At 39.5% G+C, this 25876-nt stretch overlaps 2 protein-coding genes across 3 annotated transcripts in view; both read right to left on the bottom strand.

Moving 5' to 3' along the window:
• The window catches only part of LOC126962032 (cytochrome P450 2C9), a 65266-nt gene extending 54043 nt beyond the window's left edge, over positions 1 to 11223 (bottom strand). For both annotated transcript variants that reach the window (XM_050802802.1, XM_050802801.1), the window contains exons 1-3: positions 11005 to 11223; positions 9002 to 9164; positions 8682 to 8831 (exon numbers count right to left, since the gene is read on the bottom strand). In XM_050802802.1, coding sequence (XP_050658759.1) covers positions 8682 to 8831; positions 9002 to 9164; positions 11005 to 11172 — 481 coding nt within the window. In that variant the 5' untranslated portion in view covers positions 11173 to 11223. The remainder of the gene's footprint in view (positions 1 to 8681; positions 8832 to 9001; positions 9165 to 11004) is intronic.
• LOC126962034 (cytochrome P450 2C18) overlaps positions 1 to 25876 on the bottom strand; it is a 263118-nt gene that overhangs the window by 169122 nt on the left and 68120 nt on the right. The gene's annotated exons all lie outside the window — the stretch shown is intronic.

Here is a 25876-nt window from a genome sequence, read left to right as displayed (position 1 = left end):
ATATGAGTATTCGTTTCATCCATTGGCCAGGGTCTGCAGGACAGACCCAGTAGTTTTTGTTGTTGTTGTTGTTGTTGTTGTTTTGTTGTTTTGTAAATTTGTTTAAGTTCCTTGTGGATTCTGGATATTAGACCTTAGTCAGATGGATAGATGGCAAAAATTTTCTTCCATTCTGTAGGTTGCCTGTTCACTCTTATGATAGCTTCATTTGCAGAAGCTCTTTAGTATACTTAGGTCCCATTTGTCAATTTTGGCTTTTGTTGCCATTGCTTTTGGTGTTTTAATCATGAAGTCTTTGCCCATGCCTATGTCCTGAATGGTATTGCCTAGGTTTTCTTCTAGGGTTTTTATCGCTTTAGGTTTTACATTTAAGTCTTCAATTCATCTTGAGTTAATTTTTGTATAAGATGTAAGGAAGGGGGGAGGCTCCAAGATGACCAAATATGAACAGCTCCAGTCTGCAGCTCCCAGCGTGAGTGATGCAGAAGATGGGTGATTTCTACATTTCCAACTCAGGAACTGGGTTAATCCCACAGGGGTTTGTCAGACAGTGGGTGCAGCCCACAGAGCAGGGCAGGGCATCACCTCACCTGGGAAGTGCAAGAGGTGGGGGAATTTCCTTTCCTAGCCAAAGGAAGCCATGAAAGATTGCACCTGGAAAATTGGGACACTGCCACCCTAATACTGCGCTTTTCCAATGGCTTTAGCAAATGACACACCAGGAGATTGCATCCCACACCTGGCTCAGACAGTCCCACACCCATGGAGCCCCACTCACTGCTAGTACTGCAGTCTGAGATCAAACTGTGAAGCGGCACTGACACTGGGGAGGGGCAGCTGCCATTGTTGAGGCTTGACTAGGTAAACAAAGTGGCTGGGAAGCTTGAACTGGGTAGAGCTCACCACAGCTCAAGGAGGCCTGCCTGCATCTGTAGGCTCCACCTCTAGGGGTAGGGCATAGCTGAAAAAAAGGCAGCAGAACCTTCTGCAGACTTAAAAATCCCTGTCTGACAGCTTTGAAGAGAGTAGTGGTTCTCCCAGCATGGAGTTTGAGATCTGAGAATGGACAGACTGCCTCCTCAAGTGGGTCCCTGACCCTGAGTAGCCTAACTGGGAGACACCTCCCAGTTGGGGGCGACTGACACCTCATATGGCTGGGTGCCCCTATGAGACAAAGATTCCAGAGGAAGGATCAGACAGCAACATTTACCATTCTGCAGCCTCTAATGGTGATACCCAGGCAAACAGGGTCAGGAATGGACCTCTAGCAAACCCCAATAGACCTGTAGCTGAGGGTCCTGACTGTTAGAAGGAAAACTAACAAACAGAAAGGACATCTGCACCAAAACCCCATATGTACATCACCATCATCAAAGACCAAAGGTAGATAAAACCACAAAGATGGGGAGAAACCAGAGCAGAAAAGCTGAAAATTCTAAAAATCAGAGTGCCTCTTCTCCTCCAAAGGAATGCAGTTCCTCGCCAGCAACAGAACAAAGCTGGATGGAGAATGACTTTGACAAGTGAAGAGAAGAAGGATTCAGATGATCAGTAATAACAAATTTCTCCGAGCTAAAGCAGGATGTTCAAACCCATTGCAAAGAAGCTAAAAACCTTGAAAAAAGATTAGATGAATGGCTAACTAGAATAAACAGTGTAGAGAAATCCTTAAATGACCTGATAGAGCTGAAAATTATGGCACAAGAATTACGTGACACATGTACAAGCTTCCGTAGCTGATTTGATCAAGTGGAAAAAAGGGTATCAGTAATTGAACATCAAATGAATGAAATGAAGTGAGAAGAGAAGTTTAGAGAAAAAAGAGTAAAAAGAAATGAACAAAGCCTCCATGACATATGGGACTATGTGAAAAGACCAAATCTACATCTGATTGCTGTACCTAAAAGTGACAGGGAGAACAGAACCAAGTTGGAAAACACTCTTCAGGATATTATCCAGGAGAATTTCCTCAACCTAGCGAGGCAGGCCAACATTCAAATTCAGGAAATACAGAGAATGCCACAAAGATACTCCTTGAGAACAGCAATTCCAAGACACATAATTGTCAGATTCACCAAGTTGAAATGAAGGGAAAAATGTTAAGGGCAGCCAGAGAGAAAAGACAGGTTAGCCACAAAGGGAAGCCCATCAGACTAACAGCAGATCTCCTGGCAGAAACCCTACAAGCCAGACGAGAGTGGAGGCCAATATTCAACATTCTTAAAGAAAAGATTTTCAACCCAGAATTTCATATCCAGCCAAACTAAGCTTCATAAGTGAAGGAGAAATAAAATCCTTTACAGAAAAACAAATGCTGAAAGATTTTCTCACAACCAGGCTTGCCTTACAAGAGATCCTGAAGGAAGCACTAAACATGGAAAGGAACAACCGGTACCAGCCATTGCAAAAACATGACAAATTGTAAAGACCATTCATGCTAGGAAGAAACTGCATCAATTATTGAGGAAAATAACCAGCTAACATCATAATGACAGGATCAAATTCACACATAACAATGTCAACCTTAAATGTAAATGGACTAAATGCCCCAATTAAAAGACACAGACTGGCACATTGGATAAAAAGTCAAGACCCATCAGTGTGCTGTATTTAGGAGACCCATCTCACATGCAAAGACACACATATGCTCAAAATAAAGGGATGCAGGAAGATCTACCAACAAATGGAAAAAAAAAAAAAAAAAGCAGGGGTTGCAATCCTAGTCTCTGATATAAAACAGACTTTAAACCATCAAAGATCAAAAGAGACAAAGAAGGCCATTACAAAATAGTAAAAGGATCAATTCAACAAGTAGAGCTAACTATCCTAAATATATATGCATCCAATACAGGAGCACCCAGATTCATAAAGCAAGTCCTTAGAGACTTACAAAGAGACTTAGACTCCCATACAATAATAATGGGAGACTTTAACACCCCACTGTCAACATTAAACAGATCAATGAGACAGAAAGTTAACAAGAATATCCAGGAATTGAACTCAACTCTGCACCAAGCAGACCTAATAGACATCTACAGAACTCTCCACCCCAAATCAACAGAATATACATTCTTCTCAGCACCACATCACACTTATTCCAAAATTGACAACATAGTTCGAAGTAAACCACTCATCAGCACATGTAAAAGAAGAGAAATCACAACAAACTGTCTCTCAGACCACAGTGCAATCAAACTAGAACTCAGGATTAAGAAACTCACTCAAAACTGCTCAACTACATGGAAACTGAACAACCTGCTCCTGAATGACTACTGGGTACAAAACAAAATGAAGGCAGAAATAAAGATGTTCTTTGAAACCAATGAGAACAAAGATATAACATACCAGAATCTCTGGGACACATTTAAAGCAGTATGTAGAGGAAAATTTCGAGCATTAAATGCCCACAAGAGAAAGCAGAGAAGATCTAAAATTGACACCCTAACATCACAATTAAAAGAACTAGAGAAGCAACAGCAAACACATTCAAAAGCTAGCAGAAGGCAAGAAATAACTAAGATCAGAGCAGAACTGAAGGAGATAGAAATACAAAAAACCCTTCAAAAAATCACTGAATCCAGGAGCCAGTGTTCTGAAAAGATCAACAAAATTGATAGACTGTCAACAAGATTAATAAAGAAGAAAAGAGAGAAGAATCAAATAGATGCAATAAAAAATGATAAAGGGGATATCACCACCAATCCCACAGAAATACAAACTACCATCAGAGAAAACAATAAACACCTCTACGCAAAAAAAAACTAAAAAATCTAGAAGAAATAGACAAATTCCTGGACACATACACCCTCCCAAGACTAAATCAAGAAGAAATTGAATCCCTGAATAGACCAATAACAGCTTCTGAAATTGAGGCAATAATTAATAGCATACCAACCAAAACAAGTCCAGGACCAGATGGATTCACAGCTGAATTCTACCAGAGGCACAAAGAGGAGCTGGAACCATTCTTTCCAAAACTATTCCAATCAATAGAAAAAGGAAGAATCCTCCCTAACTCATTTTATGAGGCCAATGTCATCCTGATACCAAAGCCTGGCAGAGACACAACAAAAAAAGAGAATTTTAGACCAATATCCCTGATGAACCTCAATGCAAAAATCCTCAAAAAAATACAGACAAATCTAATCCAGCAGCACATCCAAAAGTTTATCCACCACAATCAAGTTGACTTCATCCCTGGGAAGCAAGGCTGGTTCAACATATGCAAATCAATAAAGGCAATCCATCATATAAACAGAACCAAAGACAAAAACCACATGATTATCTCAAAAGATGCAGAAAAGGCCTTTGACAAAATTCAACAGCATTTCATGCTAAAAACTCTCAATAAACTAGGTATTGATGGGACATATCTCAAAATAATAAGAACTATTTATGACAAATCCACAGCCAATATCATACTGAATGGGCAAAAGCTGGAAGCATTCCATTCAAAAACTGGTACAAGACAGGGATGCCCTCTCTCACCACTCCTATTCAACATAGTGTTGGAACTTCTGGCCAGGGCAATAAGGCAGGAGAAAGAAATAAAGGATATTCAGTTAGGAACAGAGAAAGTCAAATTGTCCCTGTTTGCAGATGACATGATTGTATATTTAGAAACCACATCGTCTCAGCCCAAAATCTCTTTAAGCTGATAAGAAACTTCAGCAAAGTCTCAGGATACAAAATCAATGTGCAAAAATCACAAACATTCCTATACATCAATAACAGACAAACAGAGAGCCAAATCATGAGTGAATTCCCATGCACAATTGCTTCAAAGAAAATAAAATACCTAGGAATCCAACTAACAAGGAATGGGAAGGACCTCTTCAAGGAGAACTGCAAACCACCGCTCAGCAAAATAAAAGAGGACACAAACAAATGGAAGAACATTCCATGCTCATGGATAGGAAGAATCAATATTGTGAAAATGGTCACACTTCCCAAGGTAATTTACAGATTCAATGCCATCCCCATCAAGCTATCAATGACTTTCTTTACAGAATTGGAAAAAAATACTTTAAAGTTCATATGGAACAAAAAAAAGAGCCTGCATTGCCAGGACAATACTAAGCCAAAAGAACAAAGCTGGAGGAATCACGATATCTGACTTCAAGCTATACTACAAGGCTGCAGTAACCAAAACAGCATGGTACTGGTACCAAAACAGAGATATAGACCAATGGAACCGAATAGAGCTCTCGGAAATAATACCACACATCTACAACCATCTGATCTTTAACAAACCTGACAAAAACAAGAAATGGGGAAAGGATTCCCTATTTAATAAATGGTGCTAGGAAAACTGGCCAGCCATATGGCAAAAGCTGAAACTGGATTCCTTCCTTACACCTTATACAAACATTAATTCAAGATGAATTAAAGACTTAAATGTTAGACCTAAAACCTTAAAAACCCTAGAAGAAAACCTAGGCAATACCATTCAGGACATAGGCATGGGCAAGGACTTCATGTCTAAAACACCAAAAGCAATGGCAACAAAAGCCAAAATTGACAAATGGGATCTAAGTAAACTAAAAAGCTTCTGCACAGCAAAAGAAACTACCATCAGAGCGAACAGGCAACCTACAGAATGGGAGAAAATTTTTACAATCTACCCATCTGACAAAGGGCTTTTATCCAGAATACACAAAGAACTTAAACAAATTTACAAGAAAAAATCAAACAACTCCATCAAAAAGTGGGCAAAGGATATGAACAGACACTTCTCAAAAGAAGACATTTATAGACATTTATGCAGCCAACAGACACATGAAAAATGCTCACCATCACTGGTCATCAGAGAAATGAAAATCAAAACCACAATGCCACAAATACTACAAAACCAGAAATACTATCTCACACCAGTTAGAATGGCGATCACTAAAAAGTCAGGAAACAACAGGTGATGAAGAGGATGTGGAGAAATAGGAACACTTTTACACAGTTGGTGGGACTTTAAACTAGTTCAACCATTGTGGAAGACAGTGTGGCAATTCCTCAAGGATGTAGAACTAGAAATACCATTTGACCCAGCCATCCCATTACTGGATATATACCCAAAGGATTATAAATCATGCTGCTATAAAGACACATACACATGTATGTTTATTGTGGCACTATTCACAATAGCAAAAACTTGGAACCAACCCAAATGTCCATCAATGATAGATGGGATTAAGAAAATGTGGCACATATACACCATGGAATACTATGCAACCATAAAAAAGGATGAGTTCATGTCCTTTGTAGGGACATGGATGAAGCTGGAATCCATCATTCTGAGCAAACTATTGCAAGGACAGAAAACCAAACACTACATGTTCTCACTCGTAGGTGGGAACAGAATGGTCAAAACACTTGGACACAGTGTACGGAACATCACACACCAGGGCCTGTTGTGGGGTGTGGGGGTGGGGAGGGATGGCATTACGAGATATACCTAATGTAAATGACGAGTTGATGGGTGCAGCACACCAACATGGCACATGTATACATATGTAACAAACCTGCATATTGTGCACGTGTACCATAGAACTTAAAGTATAATTAAAAAAAAAAAAAGAAGAAGAAGATGTAAGGAAGGGATCCAGTTTCTGTTTTCTGCATATGGCTAGCCAGTTTTTCCAACACCATTTATTAAATAGGGAATCTTTTCCCCATTGCTTGTTTTTGTCAGGTTTGTTGAAGATCAGATGGTTGTAGATGTGTGACCTTATTTCTGAGGCCTCTGTTCTGTTCCATTGGTCTATATATCTGTTTTGGTATCAGTACCATGCTATTTTGGTTACTGTAGCCTTGTAGTATAGTTTGAAGTCAGGTAGTGTGATACCTCCAGCTTTGTTCATTTTGCTTAGGATTGTCTTGGCTTTACAAGCTCTTTTTTGGTTCTGCATGAAATTTAAAGTAGTTTTTTCTAGTTCTGTGAAGAAAGTCAATGGCAGTTTGATGGGAATAGCATTAAATCTATAAACTACTTTTGGCAGTATGGCCATTTTCACGATATTTATTCTTACTATTCATGAGCATGGAATGTTTTTCCATTTGATTGTATCATCTCTTAATTCCCTGAGCAGTGGTTTGTAGTTCTCCTTGAAGAGGTCTTTCACATACCTTTTAAGTTGTATTTCAGGGCATTTTATTCTCTTTGTAGCAATTGTGAATGGGAGTTCGCTCATGATTTGGCTCTCTGCTTATCTATTATTGGTGTATAGGAATGCTTGTGATTTTTGCACATAGAATTTGTTTCCTGAGACTTTGCTAAAGTTGCTTATCAGCTTAAACAGTTTTGGAGCTGAAACAATGGGGTTTTCTAAATATACAATCATGTCGTCTATAAACAGAGACAATTTGACTTCCTCTCATCCTATTTCAATACCGTTTATTTCTTTCTCTTACCTGATTGCCCTGGCCAGAACTTCTAATACTATGTTGAATAGGAGTGGTGAGAGAGGGCATCTTTGTCTTGCTCTGGTTTTCAAAAGGAATTCTTCCAGATTTTGCCCATTCGATATGATATTGGCTATGAGTTTGTTATGCATAGCTCTTATTATTTTGAAATATTAAACTTTATACTTAAACAGCTTCCAAATTCACACCCATAAGCCCTAAATAGTGACTTTAATCAAAAGTACTCTGAATGAATAGCAAGGCATTGAACAGCTGGAAGTCTGTTGAGTGTGTGTGTACCATTCACAGATAAATCTGATTTTCAGTCTTTCATTTCATATGGAAAACAGAATTTAAAAACAAGGTAATTTGGTATCCAAGCTGATAAACTGATTCATTGTAAAGCTTCATAGGTGAGCAGAGTTGGCAGTGGAAAATAATAATTACCATAAGTTTCGAAGCCAAAATTTCATAAATATGGTTAGAAAAAGATAACCAAAACTGAAATGGAGCCAAATTGTACTTAAGGAATACAGATTACAGAGTTATTACTAATAATTAAAATCTAGGTAAATAAATCATTTTATAAATTGACATTTGTGTATGTCACAGAATTATGCTACAGCATATGTTTACTCAAAATACATAAATCAATAGAGTAACAAGAAGTGACACTATTTTTTAAATAATGCTGTGTTTACAGAGAAATAAAAATTGATGAGAACTGCAATAAGATATGCCTAAGCAATACAAACTGTAGAATGTCATTACTGGCCAGAACGGCAAGCAGGGGCCTAAAAGAAACCCCAGACAAGTCAGTGAGGCTGACCATATAAACACAGTCCAATTAAATAAAAGCATGTGCCGTTTGGCTCATGCTCCCTAGGGGTGTGATAGGGTCATTCCCACCATGTCCACTTGCCAAGTATTCTCTGGTGACTTGTTGTGGAATAGGTAATGGGAAAAACACTGCTCTTTAACTCTTTCAAAAAATGAACTCAAACCTATATTCATGATTTCTTATTTGAAAACAAAGAAGCAAAGTTCAGGAGAACATAGGATTAAATGAACCTTTTATACCCACACTGTATGCACAATCATGCCTGTACACACACAGCACAAATATGTGCAAATTCCCTTGGCTCTCAGCCTCAAACCCCGCTTCACATGAGCTAACAACCAGGACTCATAATAAAAGATCTGGCCACCCCTGAAATGTTTCCAAGAATGTCAGTAGAGGGGAGAGCAGTCCAGTAAGGTCAGTGATACAGAGTAGGTTCACCCACCCTTGGTTTTTCTCAACTCCTCCACAAGGCAGCGGGCTTCCTCTTGAACACGATCCTCAATGCTCCTCTTCCCCATCCCAAAATTCCGCAGTGTCATGAGGGAAAAACGCCGGATCTCCTTCCATCTCTTTCCATTGCTGAAAACGATTCCTAACAGGAAGACAAACAGAAACTAGTAGGGAGATCCCAGGCAAGAAAGAGGAAGCTGACACTGAGCAGACATCTGGATGGGCCAAGCTCTGCATGAAAAGCTCTGCTAGTCTGTTTTCCATCCTCCCCATCCCCATGACCTATGCTGAAATAGGCACATGCACACCTACCAAATCCTCTGTTAGCTCTGTCAGCCAATGGAAAATGTCCTCTTCCAGAAAACTCCTCTCCAAGATCAATCAGGGCTTCCTTCACTGCTTCGTATCCATGCAGCACCACCATGCGTTCCAGGCCAAAATACAGAGTGAACACAGGGCCATAGACTTTTGAGAGCTAGAAAAGGAGATACAAGTAACAGCAAATGAAGTCACTATTTCATCCATTTACTAAGCCTGACTTAGATTCATATTTTCATTGTATTTGTAAGCTTTTATTCAGTCATACAGGCTCAAATATTTCTGAATTATACATATAAACATGATGATTATTATTATACTTGCCACTCAGATGGCCTATGATGTGCAAGGCAATGGTCAGACAATTGCTACACAGATTACAATTAATCTTCACATCAACATATTCAGCAGGTCTATTCGCTCTACTTTAAACAAACAAACTGAGCTAAGAGAATGATAAATTCATTTGCAGTGTCCCACAGCTAATATACAGAAGACCCAAATTTGAAACTCCACTTACCCAAACACTCATGCTTGAGAAATTTATCAGCAGCACTCTCATGTCTACCTTAGCACAAATATCCCTTCAAAAACTAATAATTTCCTGGTCTAATAGCCTTTTATGATTAGCATGCATCATAACATTTACAGTAAAATCACCTCTCTATGGACTCCATCTAGGACTCCCAAAAGCCCACGTAGAGGTCCCCATTGCTGGATCAATAGTCCCCACAGCAGTACTCCTAAAATTAGGTGGCTATGGGATTATACGAATCACCTTAATCCTTAACCCCCTAACAGAGTTTATAGCTTATTCCTCCCTCATATTATCCCTATGAGGAATAATCATAACAAGCTCTATTTGTCTGTGCCAAACTGATCTAAAATTACTCATTACTTACTCCTCCATAAGCCACATGGCGCTTATTATCATGGCTATTCTCATTCAAACCACCTGAAGTTTTACAGGCACAACTGCCCTAATAATTGCCCAAGGACTAACCTCATCTGTACTATTCTGTCTTGCAAACTCAAACTACAAACAAATACACAGCCAAACCATACTAATAACATGGGGCCTTCAAACACTTCTCCCCCTGATAGCCACATGATGACTCCTAACTAGCCTTGCCAACCTTGCCCTGCCCCCTACCATCACTCTAGTAGTAGTCTTCATAACTATACCTCATTCTCTTGGTCTAATCATACCAGCATGCTTACAAGGTTTACTATACTATACTAATCGCAGCCCTTTACTTTCTGTATGTGCTAATTATTACACAATGAGGGGTATTCACATATCATATGAACACTGTTAAACCATCTTTCACATGAGAAAAAAACCCTAATAATTATACATCTTCTACCACTATTCCTACTATTACTAAACCCTAAGGTCATTTTGGGGTTTATATATTGTAGCTATAGTTTAATTAAAACATTAATTTGTGGATCCAATAATGGAAGTCTATAACGTCCTATCTACTACTTATCTGCTTTTGCTGGTCCTGAACCCACAGTTATTTCCTTTGCAACAGGCATAAATTATTTCTTCAGAAAAGTTCAATTTTCATGGCTATTCTGAATAAAATACATGGCTAATATAGTAGAGGACCTACATAATAAAATCTCTAATAACAAACACATCCCTTACCATTTACCTTCAGCCAAAAATTATAGCAAATGACTATGAAATAAAGAAGGAACACAACATTTCAAACTATCGACACTTTGTTATTTTGAATCTAACATGCAAAGACCTAAATCTTTCTCTACTCACAAAATACATGATTGCATTCCACTATTTCTGACCCTGACAGACTCAGTTACACTGAGGTTTCACCTCTGCAGTGATGGAGAAAAGGCAACAAAAGCCTTTCAAAGTATTTTACTTTACAATGATCTCTTGTAACAATGTACCTCTAGGGATATATTTTATTCAAAATCTACAGGTGAATTTACTTACCTTTTGCAAGCCACTGAAGGAGCATACTTACGTTGGTTAAGGATTTGCTGACGTCCTTAATATCTATCTGTAGGATATTTCCAATCACTGGGAGAGGAGTGGGGCCAGGAGGGAATTTTCCTCTCCCAGATCTCTGTCTCCAGAGTGAAAGGAGAAACAAACAGGAGAGACAGAGCACAAGGACCACAAGAGAATCCATTGAAGCCTTCTCTTCTTGTTAAGACAACCACGAGCTTGCGCTCCAAGCCTTTTATAACACTCCATGCTAATTCACTGTGTGCCTTTTTGACGTATAAAGTGACCAATCACCTAGGTCCACCATATGCTCCTTCTGAAAGGACTTTGACCCACTGATAAAGATAAAAATAAAATGTCCTTTGGTCTTGTTCTCCTTCATTCCAGTGCCCACTTTGGAGCCTAGGTATTGGTAATTTTTAAAAAAAATAAATAAATAAGTTAACCCAAGTGGTTCCAATGCACCATCATAATTGAAAGCACTGAAGTAAATAATCTGATGCAAAAACAATTACTCAAAATTCTGAATTCTTAGATTAATAACCAGTTGGGAATTTATGATTTTGAGGGAAATTGATGTATTCTATGCCTTGTATATTTTGAAAGTATGTCAATGCTATATCAAAGATTAGGAGACTTTGTCCTTTATAATGAAATCGTCTATTTAATATAGCCTACTAAAAATACAGCAGCCTAAACATGAAATAGCTAACATAACTCATATATCTTAAATAACCAAACATATATCAAGTAAATTAGCTTAGCAGATATAAATACCCTTACCATTAAACCCCCTGAAAAAACACATGAAGCCAGGAATTGTTATTTTTTATTTTTCAAATGGGAAAAGGGAGACCCTGGGAGAACAGGACACCTGTTGGTGCCACACAGCTCATAGCTGGCAGAACTATGTTTTAGCAAAACAAAACAAACTTCCAAACGTTAGTCATTCTGAATATATACCACATTGATTCTGTTCATAAAACAGGATTCACATTAAATAGAACCCCTTATTTATCTAAGCAAAACAGCCCCAGGGATGCTCATGAGAAAAAATAAGAGTTCTCCCTTCTCCATCACTGCAGAGGTGAAACCTCAGTGTAACTGAGGGAACCGCTGATCTCGGAGAATTTGGTGCTAAGGGCTTGAGAAACTAAGTCTTCTTGACCTCCCGGTCACCTCCAGACATGGCTGCTTTCTATTGTTTTTGGTCTCTCATTTTCAAAAATAATGTAAAAAAGCAAAGCAAGCCTAGAAAATTATGGACAGAACAACAGCTGTGAATCTAATAGAGGGTGGGAGGTAGGGAAATCACTAAATGGACTCATAGCACAAAACCACTGACCTTAATGGGAACTGACATTTTGAGTTGAGGGCCTAAATACAACTAGAAAGATACACTTTACTAGATCACTAATGACAATACTTATGCAAAGCCATTTTCTTTGAAGATATCATCATATTTGTTCTAAATTCCCTAGTGAGGTTATTTCTAGTTGTCTTATTAAGAAAACTTAAGTTGGCCGGGCGCGGTGGCTCAAGCCTGTAATCCCAGCACTTTGGGAGGCCGAGACGGGCGGATCATGAGGTCAGGAGATCGAGACCATCCTGGCTAACACGGTGAAACCCGTCTTTACTAAAAAATACAAAAAAAACTAGCCGGGGAGGTGGCGGGCGCCTGTAGTCCCAGCTACTCCGGAGGCTGAGGCAGGAGAATGGCGTGAACCCGGGAGGCGGAGCTTGCAGTGAGCTGAGATCTGGCCACTGTACTCCAGCCTGGGCGACAGAGCAAGACTCCGTCTCAAAAAAAAAAAAAGAAAAAAAAAAAAAAAAAAAAAGTTATGTTAAGACACAATTGCACAATGTTTTACTGGTCATTTTTAACAGGGATTCTAAAAATTTACAGAGAACTCGCACACCTCATGTCCCTTGGGAATCTCTCAATTACCTTTGCTTACAATAAAATTGACCCATTTCAGGAATGAGGAGGCTGAGCCTTGAAGATTCAGTACCGTAGCGAAGAACATGGTGTCTGCTGCCGCTAGAGCTGAGACAAGAACCCATAAGCCCTGCATCTTGAAGGTTACATTTCAAGCAAAACATTCAGTTCAATTGAGTCCACAGATATTTACTGATTATGTACTAAGGTTCAGTATTTTGTGATTCAGTCTAGTAAATGATTTTCAAAATAAACATTAATTTCATTAATAATTACAGCCCAAATTGACTAGATTGGGGGTCAGAAGAGTTTGGTTTTATAACCTTTAGTACTTGGGTAAGTCAAAGGCCTTGGAGAAACCTTTATACAGAGTAAAGAAAAGCAACAACTTGGTCCCTGACTCACGTAACTCTGAACCCTAACAGAAATATACTACCTTATTTTAGGTAAAATAATGTCAGTTGCTCTCTTTAGAATAATCATTTCATTCCTTGAGAGCTAGGTGTCCCAGCTCTGCTCCTCCTCTCTTCTGCTGAGCTGAGGCTTCTCCTTAGACCTTTCAGTTTATAGAATGAAAGAATTATAGATAATTTGAAGACATAAGGGATCTCTGAGATCAACTATTCTAAACAGGGTTTGTTTTGTTTTTTAGAAATGAGCAATTTTTGACTCAGTGAGACAGTATCACAATGCCTCAGTATAAGACTTAGAATCCCAGTTTTTCAATTCCCAGTTCAGTGACATGTCATATCCCATCTCATAGAATTCACATCTCAGTCCAAATGATCAGGGGAGTATCAATATTAAGCCCTCCACAGTCACTGAGTAATACAAACTTCAGCTTGACAAGAATGGTGGGTTAGAGTAGGCTTTAGAAAAATGTATTTCTTAACAGCAGTTTGGGGTTTCCAGCAACACTAAGTGGAAAGTATATAATTACCAATGCCTCTTTCCCTGCACCCATACACAGCCTCTCTCACAATTAAGAACTCTCATGGGTTACAATCAATGAACCAACATTGACACATCATCATCAACCAAAGCTCATAGGTTATGTGGGGTTCATTCTTTGTGTTGTACATTCTATTGTATTTGACTAATGCATAATGACATTTATCCACCATTGTAATATCATATAAAACAGCTTTACTGACCTTAAAACCCTCTGTGCTCTACCGGTTCACCCTCTCTTCCTTGTGAGCCCTAGCAACAAATAATCTTTACAGTGTCGGCATAGTTTTGCCTTTTCCAGAATGTCATGTGTTTGGAATCATACAGTAGGTAGCCTTTTAAGATTTAACTTACTAATATGTATAAAGTTTCTCCGTATCTTTTCAAGTCTTGATAGTTCATTTTTTTTAACACTAAATAACATTCATTGTATAGGCTTACCACGTTGTTTATTCATTTATCTATTGAAGAACACCTTGTTGATTTCTAATTTTTGACAATGATGAATAAAACTGCTATAAATATCCATGTGCACATTTTTGTGTGGAAATATATTTTCAATTCATTTGGCAAATGCCAAGGAGCACAACTACTAGATAACATAGTAAACATACTTAGGTTTATTAGACACTGCCCAACTGTCTCCTGAAGTGTCGGTACCATTTCTCATTTCCAATGAGAACTATGACTAATAGTTCTCATCACTGCACATCCTTGTCAGCATTTGGTTCTTTCAGTGTTTTGAATTTTAGCCATTGTATAAGTGTGTAATAGTGTCTCATTGGGGTTTTAATTTGCAGGTCCCTAATGACATTTAATGATGAGAACTTTTCATATATTTATTTGGCACCTGTATGTCTTCTTGGGTGAGGTATCTGTTCAGCTCAGTTGCCCATTTTTTTAATCAAGGTGTCTGAATTCTAATCGTTGAGTTTTAAAAAATTTTAGATAGCTGTCATTTATCAGATATATCTTTTGAAAATATTTGTCCCAATCTGTGTCTTGTCATCTCATCCCCTTGATAGTGTCTTTTGTGGAGCAGAAATTTTAAATTTTAATAAAGGCCAGCTTAGTTATTCTTTATTTTATGGATTGTACCTTCACTGTAGTATTTTAAAAACCATTGCCAGATCAAGGTAATTTATTTTCTCCTACCTTATGTTATCAGAGTTTCATAGTTTTGCATTTTATATTTACAAGTTAACTTTCATTAAAGATGTAAGGTTTATTTCCAGATTCATTTTTCTGTATGTGAATCTCCAGTTACTCCATTAGTCTTTGTGGAAAAGACTATTTTTTCCCATTGACTTGCCTTTGCTTTTTTTCAAAGATCACTTGGCTGTATTTCTGATTATCTATTTTAGGCTCTTTACTCATTTGCATTAATCTATCTGGCTATTTTTTCACCAATGGCACACTCTATTGATTACTGTAGCTTCAAAATAAGTCTTGAAGTTGAATTGGGTAAGGTTAATCATTTGACTTTGTTCTCCTTAACATTGGCTGTTCTGGGTTTTTTGGCCTCTCCATATAAACTTTACAATCAGACTGCTGATATCTAAAGATAAAAAATAATAAAAATAGAGGCCCCCCAATTCCAAGATGGCTGAATAGGAGCTCCAGTCTATGGCTCCCAGGGTGATCGACGGAGAAGATGGGTGATTTCTGCGTTTCCAACTGAGGTACTTGGTTCATCTCATTGGGACTGGTTGGACAGTGGGTGCAGCCCATGTAGGGCAAGCCAAAACAGGGTAGGGCATCACCTCACCTAGGAAGAACAAGGGGTTGGGGGATTTCCCTTTTCTAGCCGAGGGAAGCCATGAGAGACTGTACCGGGAAAATTGGGGCAATGCTGCCCAAATACTGCACTTCTCCAATGGTGTTAGCAAAGGGCACATCAGGAAATTATATCCTGTGCCTCGTTCAGCAGGTCCCACGCCTATGGAGCCTTGCTCACTGCTAGCACAGCAGCCTGAGATCAGACTGCAAGGTGGAAGCCTGGCTGGGGGAGGGGCATCCGCCATTGCTGAGGCTTCAGTAAGTAAACAAAGCAGCCAGGAAGCTCGAACTGGGTGAAGCCCACCACAGCTCGATGAGGCCGGCCTGCCTCTGTAGACTCCACCTCTGGGGGCAGGGCATTGCTAAACAAACGGCAGCAGAATCTTTTGCAGACTTAAATGTCCCTGTCTGACAGTTTGAAGACAGCAATGATTTTCCCAGCACAGTGTTTGAGCTCTGAAAACAGACAGACTGCCTCCTCAAGTGAGTCCCTGAATCCCATGTGGCCTAACTGGGAGACACCTCCCAGTAGGGGCTGATTGACACCTCATACAGCCAGGTGCCCCTCTGAGACAAAGCTTCCAGAGGAAGGATCAGGCAGCAATATTTGCTGTTCTGCAAAATTTGCTGTTCTGCAGCCTCCACTGGTGATAACCAGGCAAACGGGTTCTGGAGTGGACCTCCAGCAAACTCCAACAGACCTGCAGCTGAGGGACCTGACTGTTAGAAGGAAAACTAACAAACAGAAAGAAATAGCATCAATATCAACAAAAAGGACATACACATCAAAACCCCACCTGTAGGTCACCATCATCAAAGACCAAAGGTAGATAAAACCACAAAGATGGGGAGAAACCAGAGCAGAAAAGTTGAAAATTCTAAAAACCAGATCACGTCTTCTCCAAAGGATCATAGCTCCTTATCAGCAATGGAAAAAAGCTGGATGGAGAATGACTTAGATGAGTTGACAGAAGTACGCTTCAGAAGGTCGGTAATGACAAACTTCTTTGAGCTGAAGGAGGATGTTTGAACTCATGGTAAGGAAGCTAAGAACCTTGAAAAAAGAATAGAAAAATGGCTAACTAGAATAAACAATGTTGAGAACACCTTAAATGACCTGATAGAGCTGAAAACCATGGCACAAGAACTACATGATGCATGCACAAGCTTCAGAAGCTGATTCAATCAAGTGGAAGAAAGGGTATCAGTGATTGAAGATCAAATTAATGAAATGAAGCAAGAAGAGAAGATTAGAGAAAAAAGAGTAAAAAGAAATAAACAAAGCCTCCAGGAAATATGGGACTATGTGAAAACACCAAATCTACCTTTCATTGGTATACCTGAAAGTGACAGGGAGAAAGGAACCAAACTGGAAAACACTCCTCAGGATATTATCCAGGAGAACGTCCCAACCTAGCAAGGCAAGCCAACTTTCAAATTCTGGAAATACAGAGAACACCACAAAAATACTCCTCGAGAAGACCAACCCCAAGACAAACGATTGTCAGATTCACCAAGGTTGAAATGAAGGAAAAAATGTTAAGGGCAGTCAGAGAGAAAGGATGGGTTATACACAAAGGGAAGCCCATCAGACTAACAGCAGATCTCTCAGCAGAAACTCCACAAACCAGAAGAGAGTGGGGGCCAATATTCGACATTCTTAAAGAAAGAATTTTCAAACCAGAATTTCATATCCAGCCAAACTAAGCTTCATATGGGAAGGAGAAATAAAATCCTTTACAGCCAAGCAAATGTTGAGAGATTTTCTCAACACCAGGCCTGCCTTACAAGAGATCCTGAAGAAAGCACTAAACATGGAAAGGAACAACCAGTAACAGCCACTGCAAAACATGCCAAATTGTAAAGACCATCAATGCGAGGAAGAAACTGCATCAATTAACGGGCAAAATAACCAGCTAACATTGTAATGGCAGGAACAAATTCACACATAACAATATTTTTATTATTATTATTATTATACTTTAAGTTCTAGGGTACATGTGCATAACGTGCAGGTTTGTTACATACGTATACTTGTGCCATGTTGGTGTACTGCACCCATCAACTCGTCAGCACCCATCAACTCGTCATTTACATCAGGTATAACTCCCAATGCAATTCCTCCCCCTTCCCCCCTCCCCATGATAGGGCCCGGTGTGTGATGTTCCCCTTCCCGAGTCCAAGTGATCTCATTGTTCAGCTCCCACCTATGAGTGAGAACATGCAGTGTTTGGTTTTCTGTTCTTGTGATAGTTTGCTAAGAATGATGGTTTCCAGCTGCATCCATGTCCCTACAAAGGACACAAACTCATCCTTTTTTATGGCTGCATAGTATTCCATGGTGTATATGTGCCACATTTTCTTAATCCAGTCTGTCACTGATGGACATTTGGGTTGATTCCAAGTCTTTGCTATTGTGAATAGTGCTGCAATAAACATACGTGTGCATGTGTCTTTATAGCAGCATGATTTATAATCCTTTGGGTATATAACCAGTAATGGGATGGCTGGGTCATATGGTACATCTAGTTCTAGATCCTTGAGGAACCACCATACTGTTTTTCATAATGGTTGAACTAGTTTACAGTCCCACCAACAGTGTAAAAGTGTTCCTATTTCTCCACATCCTCTCCAGCACCTGTTGTTTCCTGACTTTTTAATGATCGCCATTCTAACTGGTGTGAGATGGTATCTCATTGTGGTTTTGATTTGCATTTCTCTGATGGCCAGTGATGATGAGCATTTTTTCATGTGTCTGTTGGCTGTGTGAATGTCTTCTTTTGAGAAATGTCTGTTCATATCCTTTGCCCACTTTTTGATGGGGTTGTTTGTTTTTTTCTTGTAAATTTGCTTGAGTTCTTTGTAGGTTCTGGATATTAACCCTTTGTCTGATGAGTAGATTGCAAAAATTTTCTCCCATTCTGTAGGTTGCCTGTTCACTCTGATGGTAGTTTCTTTTGCTGTGCAGAAGCTCTTTAGTTTAATTAGATCCCATTTGTCAATTTTGGCTTTTGCTGCCATTGCTTTTGGTGTTTTAGACATGAAGTCTTTGCCCATGCCTATGTCCTGAATGGTACTACCTAGGTTTTCCTCTAGGGTTTTTATGGTATTAGGTCTAACATTTAAGTCTCTAATCCATCTTGAATTAATTTTCATATAAGGAGTAAGGAAAGGATCCAGTTTCAGCTTTCTACTTATGGCTAGCCAATTTTCCCAGCACCATTTATTAAATAGGGAATCCTTTCCCCATTTCTTGTTTCTCTCAGGTTTGTCAAAGATCAGATGGCTGTAGATGTGTGGTATTATTTCTGAGGCCTCTGTTCTGTTCCATTGGTCTATATCTCTGTTTTGGTACCAGTACCATGCTGTTTTGGTTATTGTAGCCTTGTAGTATAGTTTGAAGTCAGCTAGCGTGATGCCTCCAGCTTTGTTCTTTTGACTTAGGATTGTCTTGGAGATGCGGGCTACTTTTTGGTTCCATATGAACTTTAAAGCAGTTTTTTCCAATTCTGTGAAGAAACTCATTGGTAGCTTGATGGGGATGGCATTGAATCTATAAATAACCTTGGGCAGTATGGCCATTTTCACGATATTGATTCTTCCTATCCATGAGCATGGTATGTTCTTCCATTTGTTTGTGTCCTCTTTGATTTCACTGAGCAGTGGTTTGTAGTTCTCCTTGAAGAGGTCCTTTACATCCCTTGTAAGTTGGATTCCTAGGTATTTTATTCTCTTTGAAGCAATTGTGAATGGAAGTTCATTCATGATTTGGCTCTCTGTTTGTCTGTTACTGGTGTATAAGAATGCTTGTGATTTTTGCACATTAATTTTGTATCCTGAGACTGTGCTGAAGTTGCTTATCAGCTTAAGGAGATTTTGGGCTGAGACAATAGGGTTTTCTAAATATACAATCATATCATCTGCAAAGAGGGACAGTTTGACTTCTTCTTTTCCTAACTGAATACCCTTGATATCTTTCTCTTGCCTGATTACCCTAGCCAGAACTTCCAACACTATGTTGAATAGGAGTGGTGAGAGAGGGCATCCCTGTCTTGTGCCAGTTTTCAAAGGGAATTTTTCCAGTTTTTGCCCATTCGGTATGATATTGGCTGTGGGTTTGTCATAAATAGCTGTTATTATTTTGAGGTACGTTCCATCAATACCGAATTTATTGAGCGTTTTTAGCATGAAGGGCTGTTGAATTTTGTCAAAAGCCTTTTCTGCATCTATTGAGATAATCATGTGGTTCTTGTCTTTGGTTCTGTTTATATGCTGGATTATGTTTATTGATTTGCGAATGTTGAACCAGCCTTGCATCCCAGGGATGAAGCCCACTTGATCATGGTGGATAAGCTTTTTGATGTGTTGCTGAATCCGGTTTGCCAGTATTTTATTGAGGATTTTTGCATCAATGTTAATCAGGAATATTGGTCTAAAATTCTCTTTTTTTGTTGTGTCTCTGCCAGGCTTTGGTATCAGGATGATGTTGGCCTCATAAAATGAGTTAGGGAGGATTCTTCCTTTTTCTATTGATTGGAATAATTTCAGAAGGAATGGTATCAACTCCTCCTTGTACCTCTGGTAGAATTCAGCTATGAATCCGTCTGGTCCTGGACTTTTTTTCGTTGGTAGGCGATTAATTATTGCCTCAATTTCAGAGCCTGCTATTGGTCTATTCAGGGATTCAACTTCTTCCTGGTTTAGTCTTGGAAGAGTGTAAGTGTCCAGGAAATTATCCATGTCTTCTAGATTTTCCAGTTTATTTGCGTAGAGGTGTTTATAGTATTCTCTGATGGTGGTTTGTATTTCTGTGGGGTTGGTGGTGATATCCCCTTTATCATTTTTTATTGTGTCTATTTGATTCTTCTCTCTTTTCTTCTTTATTAGTCTTGCTAGCAGTCTCTCAATTTTGTTCATCTTTTCAAAAAACCAACTCCTGGATTCATTGATTTTTTGGAGGGTTTTTTGTGTCTCTATCTCCTTCAGTTCTGCTCTGATCTTAGCTATTTCTTGCCTTCTGCTAGCTTTCGAATGTGTTTGCTCTTGCTTCTCTAGTTCTTTCAATTGTGATGTTAGAGTGTCAATTTTAGATCTTTCCTGCTTTCTCTTGTGGGCATTTAGTGCTATAAATTTCCCTCTACACACTGCTTTAAATGTGTCCCAGAGATTCTGGTATGTTGCATCTTTGTTCTCATTGGTTTCAAAGAACATCTTTATTTCTGCCTTCATTTCGTTATGTACCCAGTAGTCATTCAGGAGCAGGTTGTTCAGTTTCCATGTAGTTGAGCGGTTTTGATTGAGTTTCTTAGTCCTGAGTTCTAGTTTCATTGCACTGTGGTCTGAGAGACAGTTTGTTATAATTTCTGTTCTTTTAAATTTGCTGATGAGTTGTTTACTTCCAATTATGTGGTCAATTTTGGAGTAAGTGCGATGTGGTGCTGACAAGAATATATATTCTGTTGATTTGGGGTGGAGAGTTCTATAGATGTCTATTAGGTCTGCTTGCTGCAGAGATGAGTTCAATTCCTGGATATCCTTGTTAACTTTCTGTCTCGTTGATCTCTCTAATGTTGACAGTGGAGTGTTGAAGTCTCCCATTATTATTGTATGGGAGTCTAAGTCTCTTTGTAAGTCTCTAAGGACTTGCTTTTTGAATCTGGGTGCTCCTGTATTGGGTGCATATATATTTAGGATAGTTAGCTCTTCTTGTTGAATTGATCCCTTTACCATTGTGTAATGGCCTTCTTTGTCTCTTTTAATCGTTGTTGGTTTAAAGTCTCTTTTATCGGAGACTAGTATTGCAACCCCTGCCTTTTTGTGTTCTCCATTTGCTTGGTAAATCTTCCTCCATCCCTTTATTTTGAGCCTATGTATGTCTCTGCATGTGAGATGGGTCTCCTGAATACAGCAGACTGATGGGTCTTGACTCTTTATCCAATGTGCCAGTCTGTGTCTTTTAATTGGGGCATTTAGTCCATTTACATTTAAGGTTAAGATTGTTATGTGTGAACTTGATCCTGCCATTATGATATTAACTGGTTATTTTGCTCGTTAGTTGATGCAGTTTCTTCCTAGCCTCGATGGTCTTTACATTTTGGCATGTTTTTGCAATGGCTGGTACCGGTTGTTCCTTTCCATGTTTAGTGCTTCCTTCAGGGTCTCTTGTAAGGCAGGCCTAGTGGTGACAAAATCTCTAAGCATTTGCTTATCTGTAAAGGATTTTATTCCTCCTTCACTTATGAATCTTAGTTTGGCTGGATATGAAATTCTGGGTTGAAAATTCTTTTCTTTAAGAACGTTGATTATTGGCCCCCACTCTCTTCTGGCTTGTAGAGTTTCTGCCGAGAGATCTGCTGTTAGTCTGATGGGCTTCCCTTTGTGGGTAACCCGACCTTTCTCTCTGGCTGCCCTTAAGATTTTTTCCTTCATTTCAACTTTGGTGAATCTGGCAATTATGTGTCTTGGGGTTGCTCTTCTCGAGGAGTATCTTTGTGGCGTTCTCTGTATTTCCTGGATTTGAATGTTGGCCTGCCCTACTAGGTTGGGGAAGTTCTCCTGGATGATATCCTGAAGAGTGTTTTCCAACTTGGTTCCATTTTCCCCCTCATTTTCAGGCACCCCAATCAGACGTAGATTTGGTCTTTTTACATAATCTCATACTTCTTGCAGGCTTTGTTCATTTCTTTTTCTTCTTTTTTCTTTTGGTTTCTCTTCTTGCTTCATTTCATTCATTTGATCCTCAATCACTGATACTCTTTCTTCCAGTTGATCGAGTCGGTTACTGAAGCTTGTGCATTTGTCACGTATTTCTCGTGTCATGGTTTTCATCTCTTTCATTTCGTTTATGACCTTCTCTGCATTAATTACTCTAGCTATCAATTCTTCCACTTTTTTTTCAAGATTTTTAGTTTCTTTGCACTGGGTACGTAATTCCTCATTTAGCTCTGAGAAGTTTGATGGACTGAAGCCTTCTTCTCTCATCTCATCAAAGTCATTCTCCATCCAGCTTTGATCCGTTGCTGGTGATGAGCTGCGCTCCTTTGCCGGGGGAGATGCATTCTAATTTTTTGAATTTCCAGCATTTCTGCCCTGCTTTTTCCCCATCTTTGTGGTTTTATCTGCCTCTGGTCTTTGATGATGGTGATGTACTGATGGGGTTTTGGTGTAGGTGTCCTCCCTGTTTGATAGTTTTCCTTCTAACAGTCAGGACCCTCAGCTGTAGGTCTGCTGGAGATTGCTTGAGGTCCACTCCAGACCCTGTTTGCCTGGGTATCAGCAGCAGAGGCTGCAGAAGATAGAATATTTCTGAACAGCGAGTGTACCTGTCTGATTCTTGCTTTGGAAGCTTCCTCTCAGGGGTGTACTCCACCCTGTGAGGTGTCAGGTGTCAGATTGCCCTTAGTTGGGGATGTCTCCCAGTTAGGCTACTCAGGGGTCAGGGACCCAGTTGAGCAGGCAGTTTGTCCATTCTCAGATCTCAACCCCCGTGTTGGGAGATCCACTGCTCTCTTCAAAGCTTTCAGACAGAGTCATTTGCGTCTGCGGAGGTTTCTGCTGCTTTTGTTGTTGTTTACTGTGTCCTGTCCCCAGAGGTGGAGTCAACAGAGACAGGTAGGTTTCCTTGAGCTGCTGTGAGCTCCACCCAGTTCGAGCTTCCCTGCGGCTTTGTTTACCTACTTAAGCCTCAGCAATGGAGGGTGGCCCTTCCCCAGCCTCACAGCTGCCTTGCAGGTAGATCGCAGACTGCTGTGCTAGCAATGAGGGAGGCTCCGTGGGCGTGGGACCCTCCCGGCCAGGTGTGGGATATAATCTCCTAGTGTGCCTGTTTGCTTAAAGCGCAGTATTGGGGTGGGAGTTACCCAATTTTCCAGGTGTTGTGTGTCTCAGTTCCCTTGGCTAGGAAAAGGGATTCCCTTCCCCCTTGCGCTTCCCAGGTGAGGCGATGCCTCGCCCTGCTTCAGCTCTCGCTGGTTGGGCTGCAGCAGCTGACCAGCACCGATTGTCCGGCACTCCCTAGTGAGATGAACCCAGTACCGCAGTTGAAAATGCAGAAATCACCGGTCTTCTGTGTCGCTCACGCTGGGAGTTGGAGACTGGAGCTGTTCCTATTCGGCCATCTTGCTCCACCCCTCACACATAACAATATTAACCTTAAATGTAAATAGTATAAATGCTCCAATTAAAAGACACAGACTGACACTTTGGATAAAGAGTAAAGACCCATCAGTGTGCTGTATTCAGGAGCCTCATCTCACATGAAAAGACACACATAGGCTCAAAATAAAGCGATGGAGGAAGATCTACAAAGGAAATGGAATGCAAAAAAAAAGCAGGGGTTGCAGTCCTAGTCTCCGATAAAAGAGACTTTAAACCAACAAAGATTAAAAGAGACAAAGAAGGCCATTACATAATGGTAAAGGGATCAATTCAACAAGAAGAGCTAACTATCCTAAATATATATGCATCCAATACAGGAGCACCCAGATTCAAAAAGCAAGTCCTTAGAGACCTACAAAGAGACTTAGACTCCCACTCAATAATGGGAGACTTAAACATCCCACTGTCAATGTTAGACAGATCAATGAGACAAAAGGTTAACAAGGATATCCAGGATTTGAATTCAGCTCTGCACCAAGTGGACCTAATAGTCATCTACAGAACTCTCCATCCCAAATCAACAGAATATACATTCTTCTCAGCACCACATCACACTTCTTCCCAAACTGACCACATAGTTGGAAGTAAAGCATTCCTCAGCAAATGTAAAAGAACAGAAATCAAAGCAAACTGTCTCTCAGACAACAGTGCATTCAAACTAGAACTCAGGATTAAACTTACTCAAAATTGCACAACTACATGGAAACTGAGCAACCTGCTCCTGAATCACTACTGCTTAAATAACAAAATGAAGGCAGAAATGAAGATGTTCTTTGAAACCAATGAGAACAAAGACACAACATAGCAGAATCTCTGAGACACATTTAAAGAAGTATGTGGAGGGAAATTTATAGCACTAAATGTCCACAAGAGAAACCAGGAAAGATCTAAAATTGACACCCTAACATCACAATTAAAAGAACTAGAGAAGCAAGAACAAACACATTCAAAAGCTAGCAGAAGACAAGAAATAACTAAGATCAGAATAGAACTGAAAGAGATAGAGACACAAAAAAAAATTCAAAAAATCAATGAATCCAGAGCTGGTTTTTTGAAAAGATGAACAAAATTGAGAGACCACTGGCAAGACTAATAAATAAGAAAAAAGAGAAGAATCAAATAGATGCAATAAAGAATGATAAAGGGGATATCATCACTGATCCTATAGAAATACAAACTACCATCACAGAATACTATAGAGGTACACAGAGGAGTTGGTACCATTCCTTCTGAAACTATTCCAATCAATAGAAAAAGAGAGAATCCTCCCTAACTCATTTTATAAGGTCAGCATTATCCTGACACCAAATCCTGGCAGAGAAACAACAAAAAAAGAGAATTTTAGGCCAATATCCCTAATGAACATCGATGAAAAAATCCTCAATAAAATACTGGCAAACCGAATCCAGCAGCATATCAAAAAGCTTATCCACCAAGATCAAGTTGGCTTCATCCCTGGGATGCAAGGCTGGTTCAACATAAGCAAATCAGTAAACGTAATCCATCCCATAAGCAGAACCAAAGACAAAAACCACATGATTATCTCAATAAATGCAGAAAAGGCCTTCAACAAAATTCAACAGCCCTTCATGTTCTTTTTGTTGTTGTTGTTTGTTGCTGTTTTTCTCCCTTCCTCTCCTGATTTTCACTTCGTAAAATGTAGGACTTTACCACCTGCTAAAAATGAGTTTTCCTAATAATATGGGACTTATCCATCTAATAATAAATTATTCTAACCATGAGAGATCAGACAAAACCTGAAACCAGAGACTCATTTTCTTGAGAAATGCTTTTTCCAAAAGATTGGAAAAAAAAAAAAATGCTGGAAAATGTGAAAGGAAAATAAATGTCAGGGTCCTAAAATCACTAAGCCAAAGGGAAAAGTCAAGCTGGGAACTGTGTTGGACAAACTTGCCTCTCATTCTATTCCTAAATAAGATAGCGACAAAGAGTTTAAAAAGCTACCAATCTCCCTCACAATTTGCCCACAAGAAAATTACTTGTGGACAAGGGACAGACAGAACTCAAAGTCATCTCTCTGTTTATGTGAGACAAATATCTG

The sequence above is a fragment of the Macaca thibetana genome, chromosome 9 (assembly GCF_024542745.1).
Source record: "Macaca thibetana thibetana isolate TM-01 chromosome 9, ASM2454274v1, whole genome shotgun sequence".
Lineage (NCBI taxonomy): Eukaryota > Metazoa > Chordata > Mammalia > Primates > Cercopithecidae > Macaca > Macaca thibetana.
The sequence above is the reverse complement of the archived record's forward strand: the minus strand, read 5'-3'. Positions and strand labels throughout refer to the sequence as shown.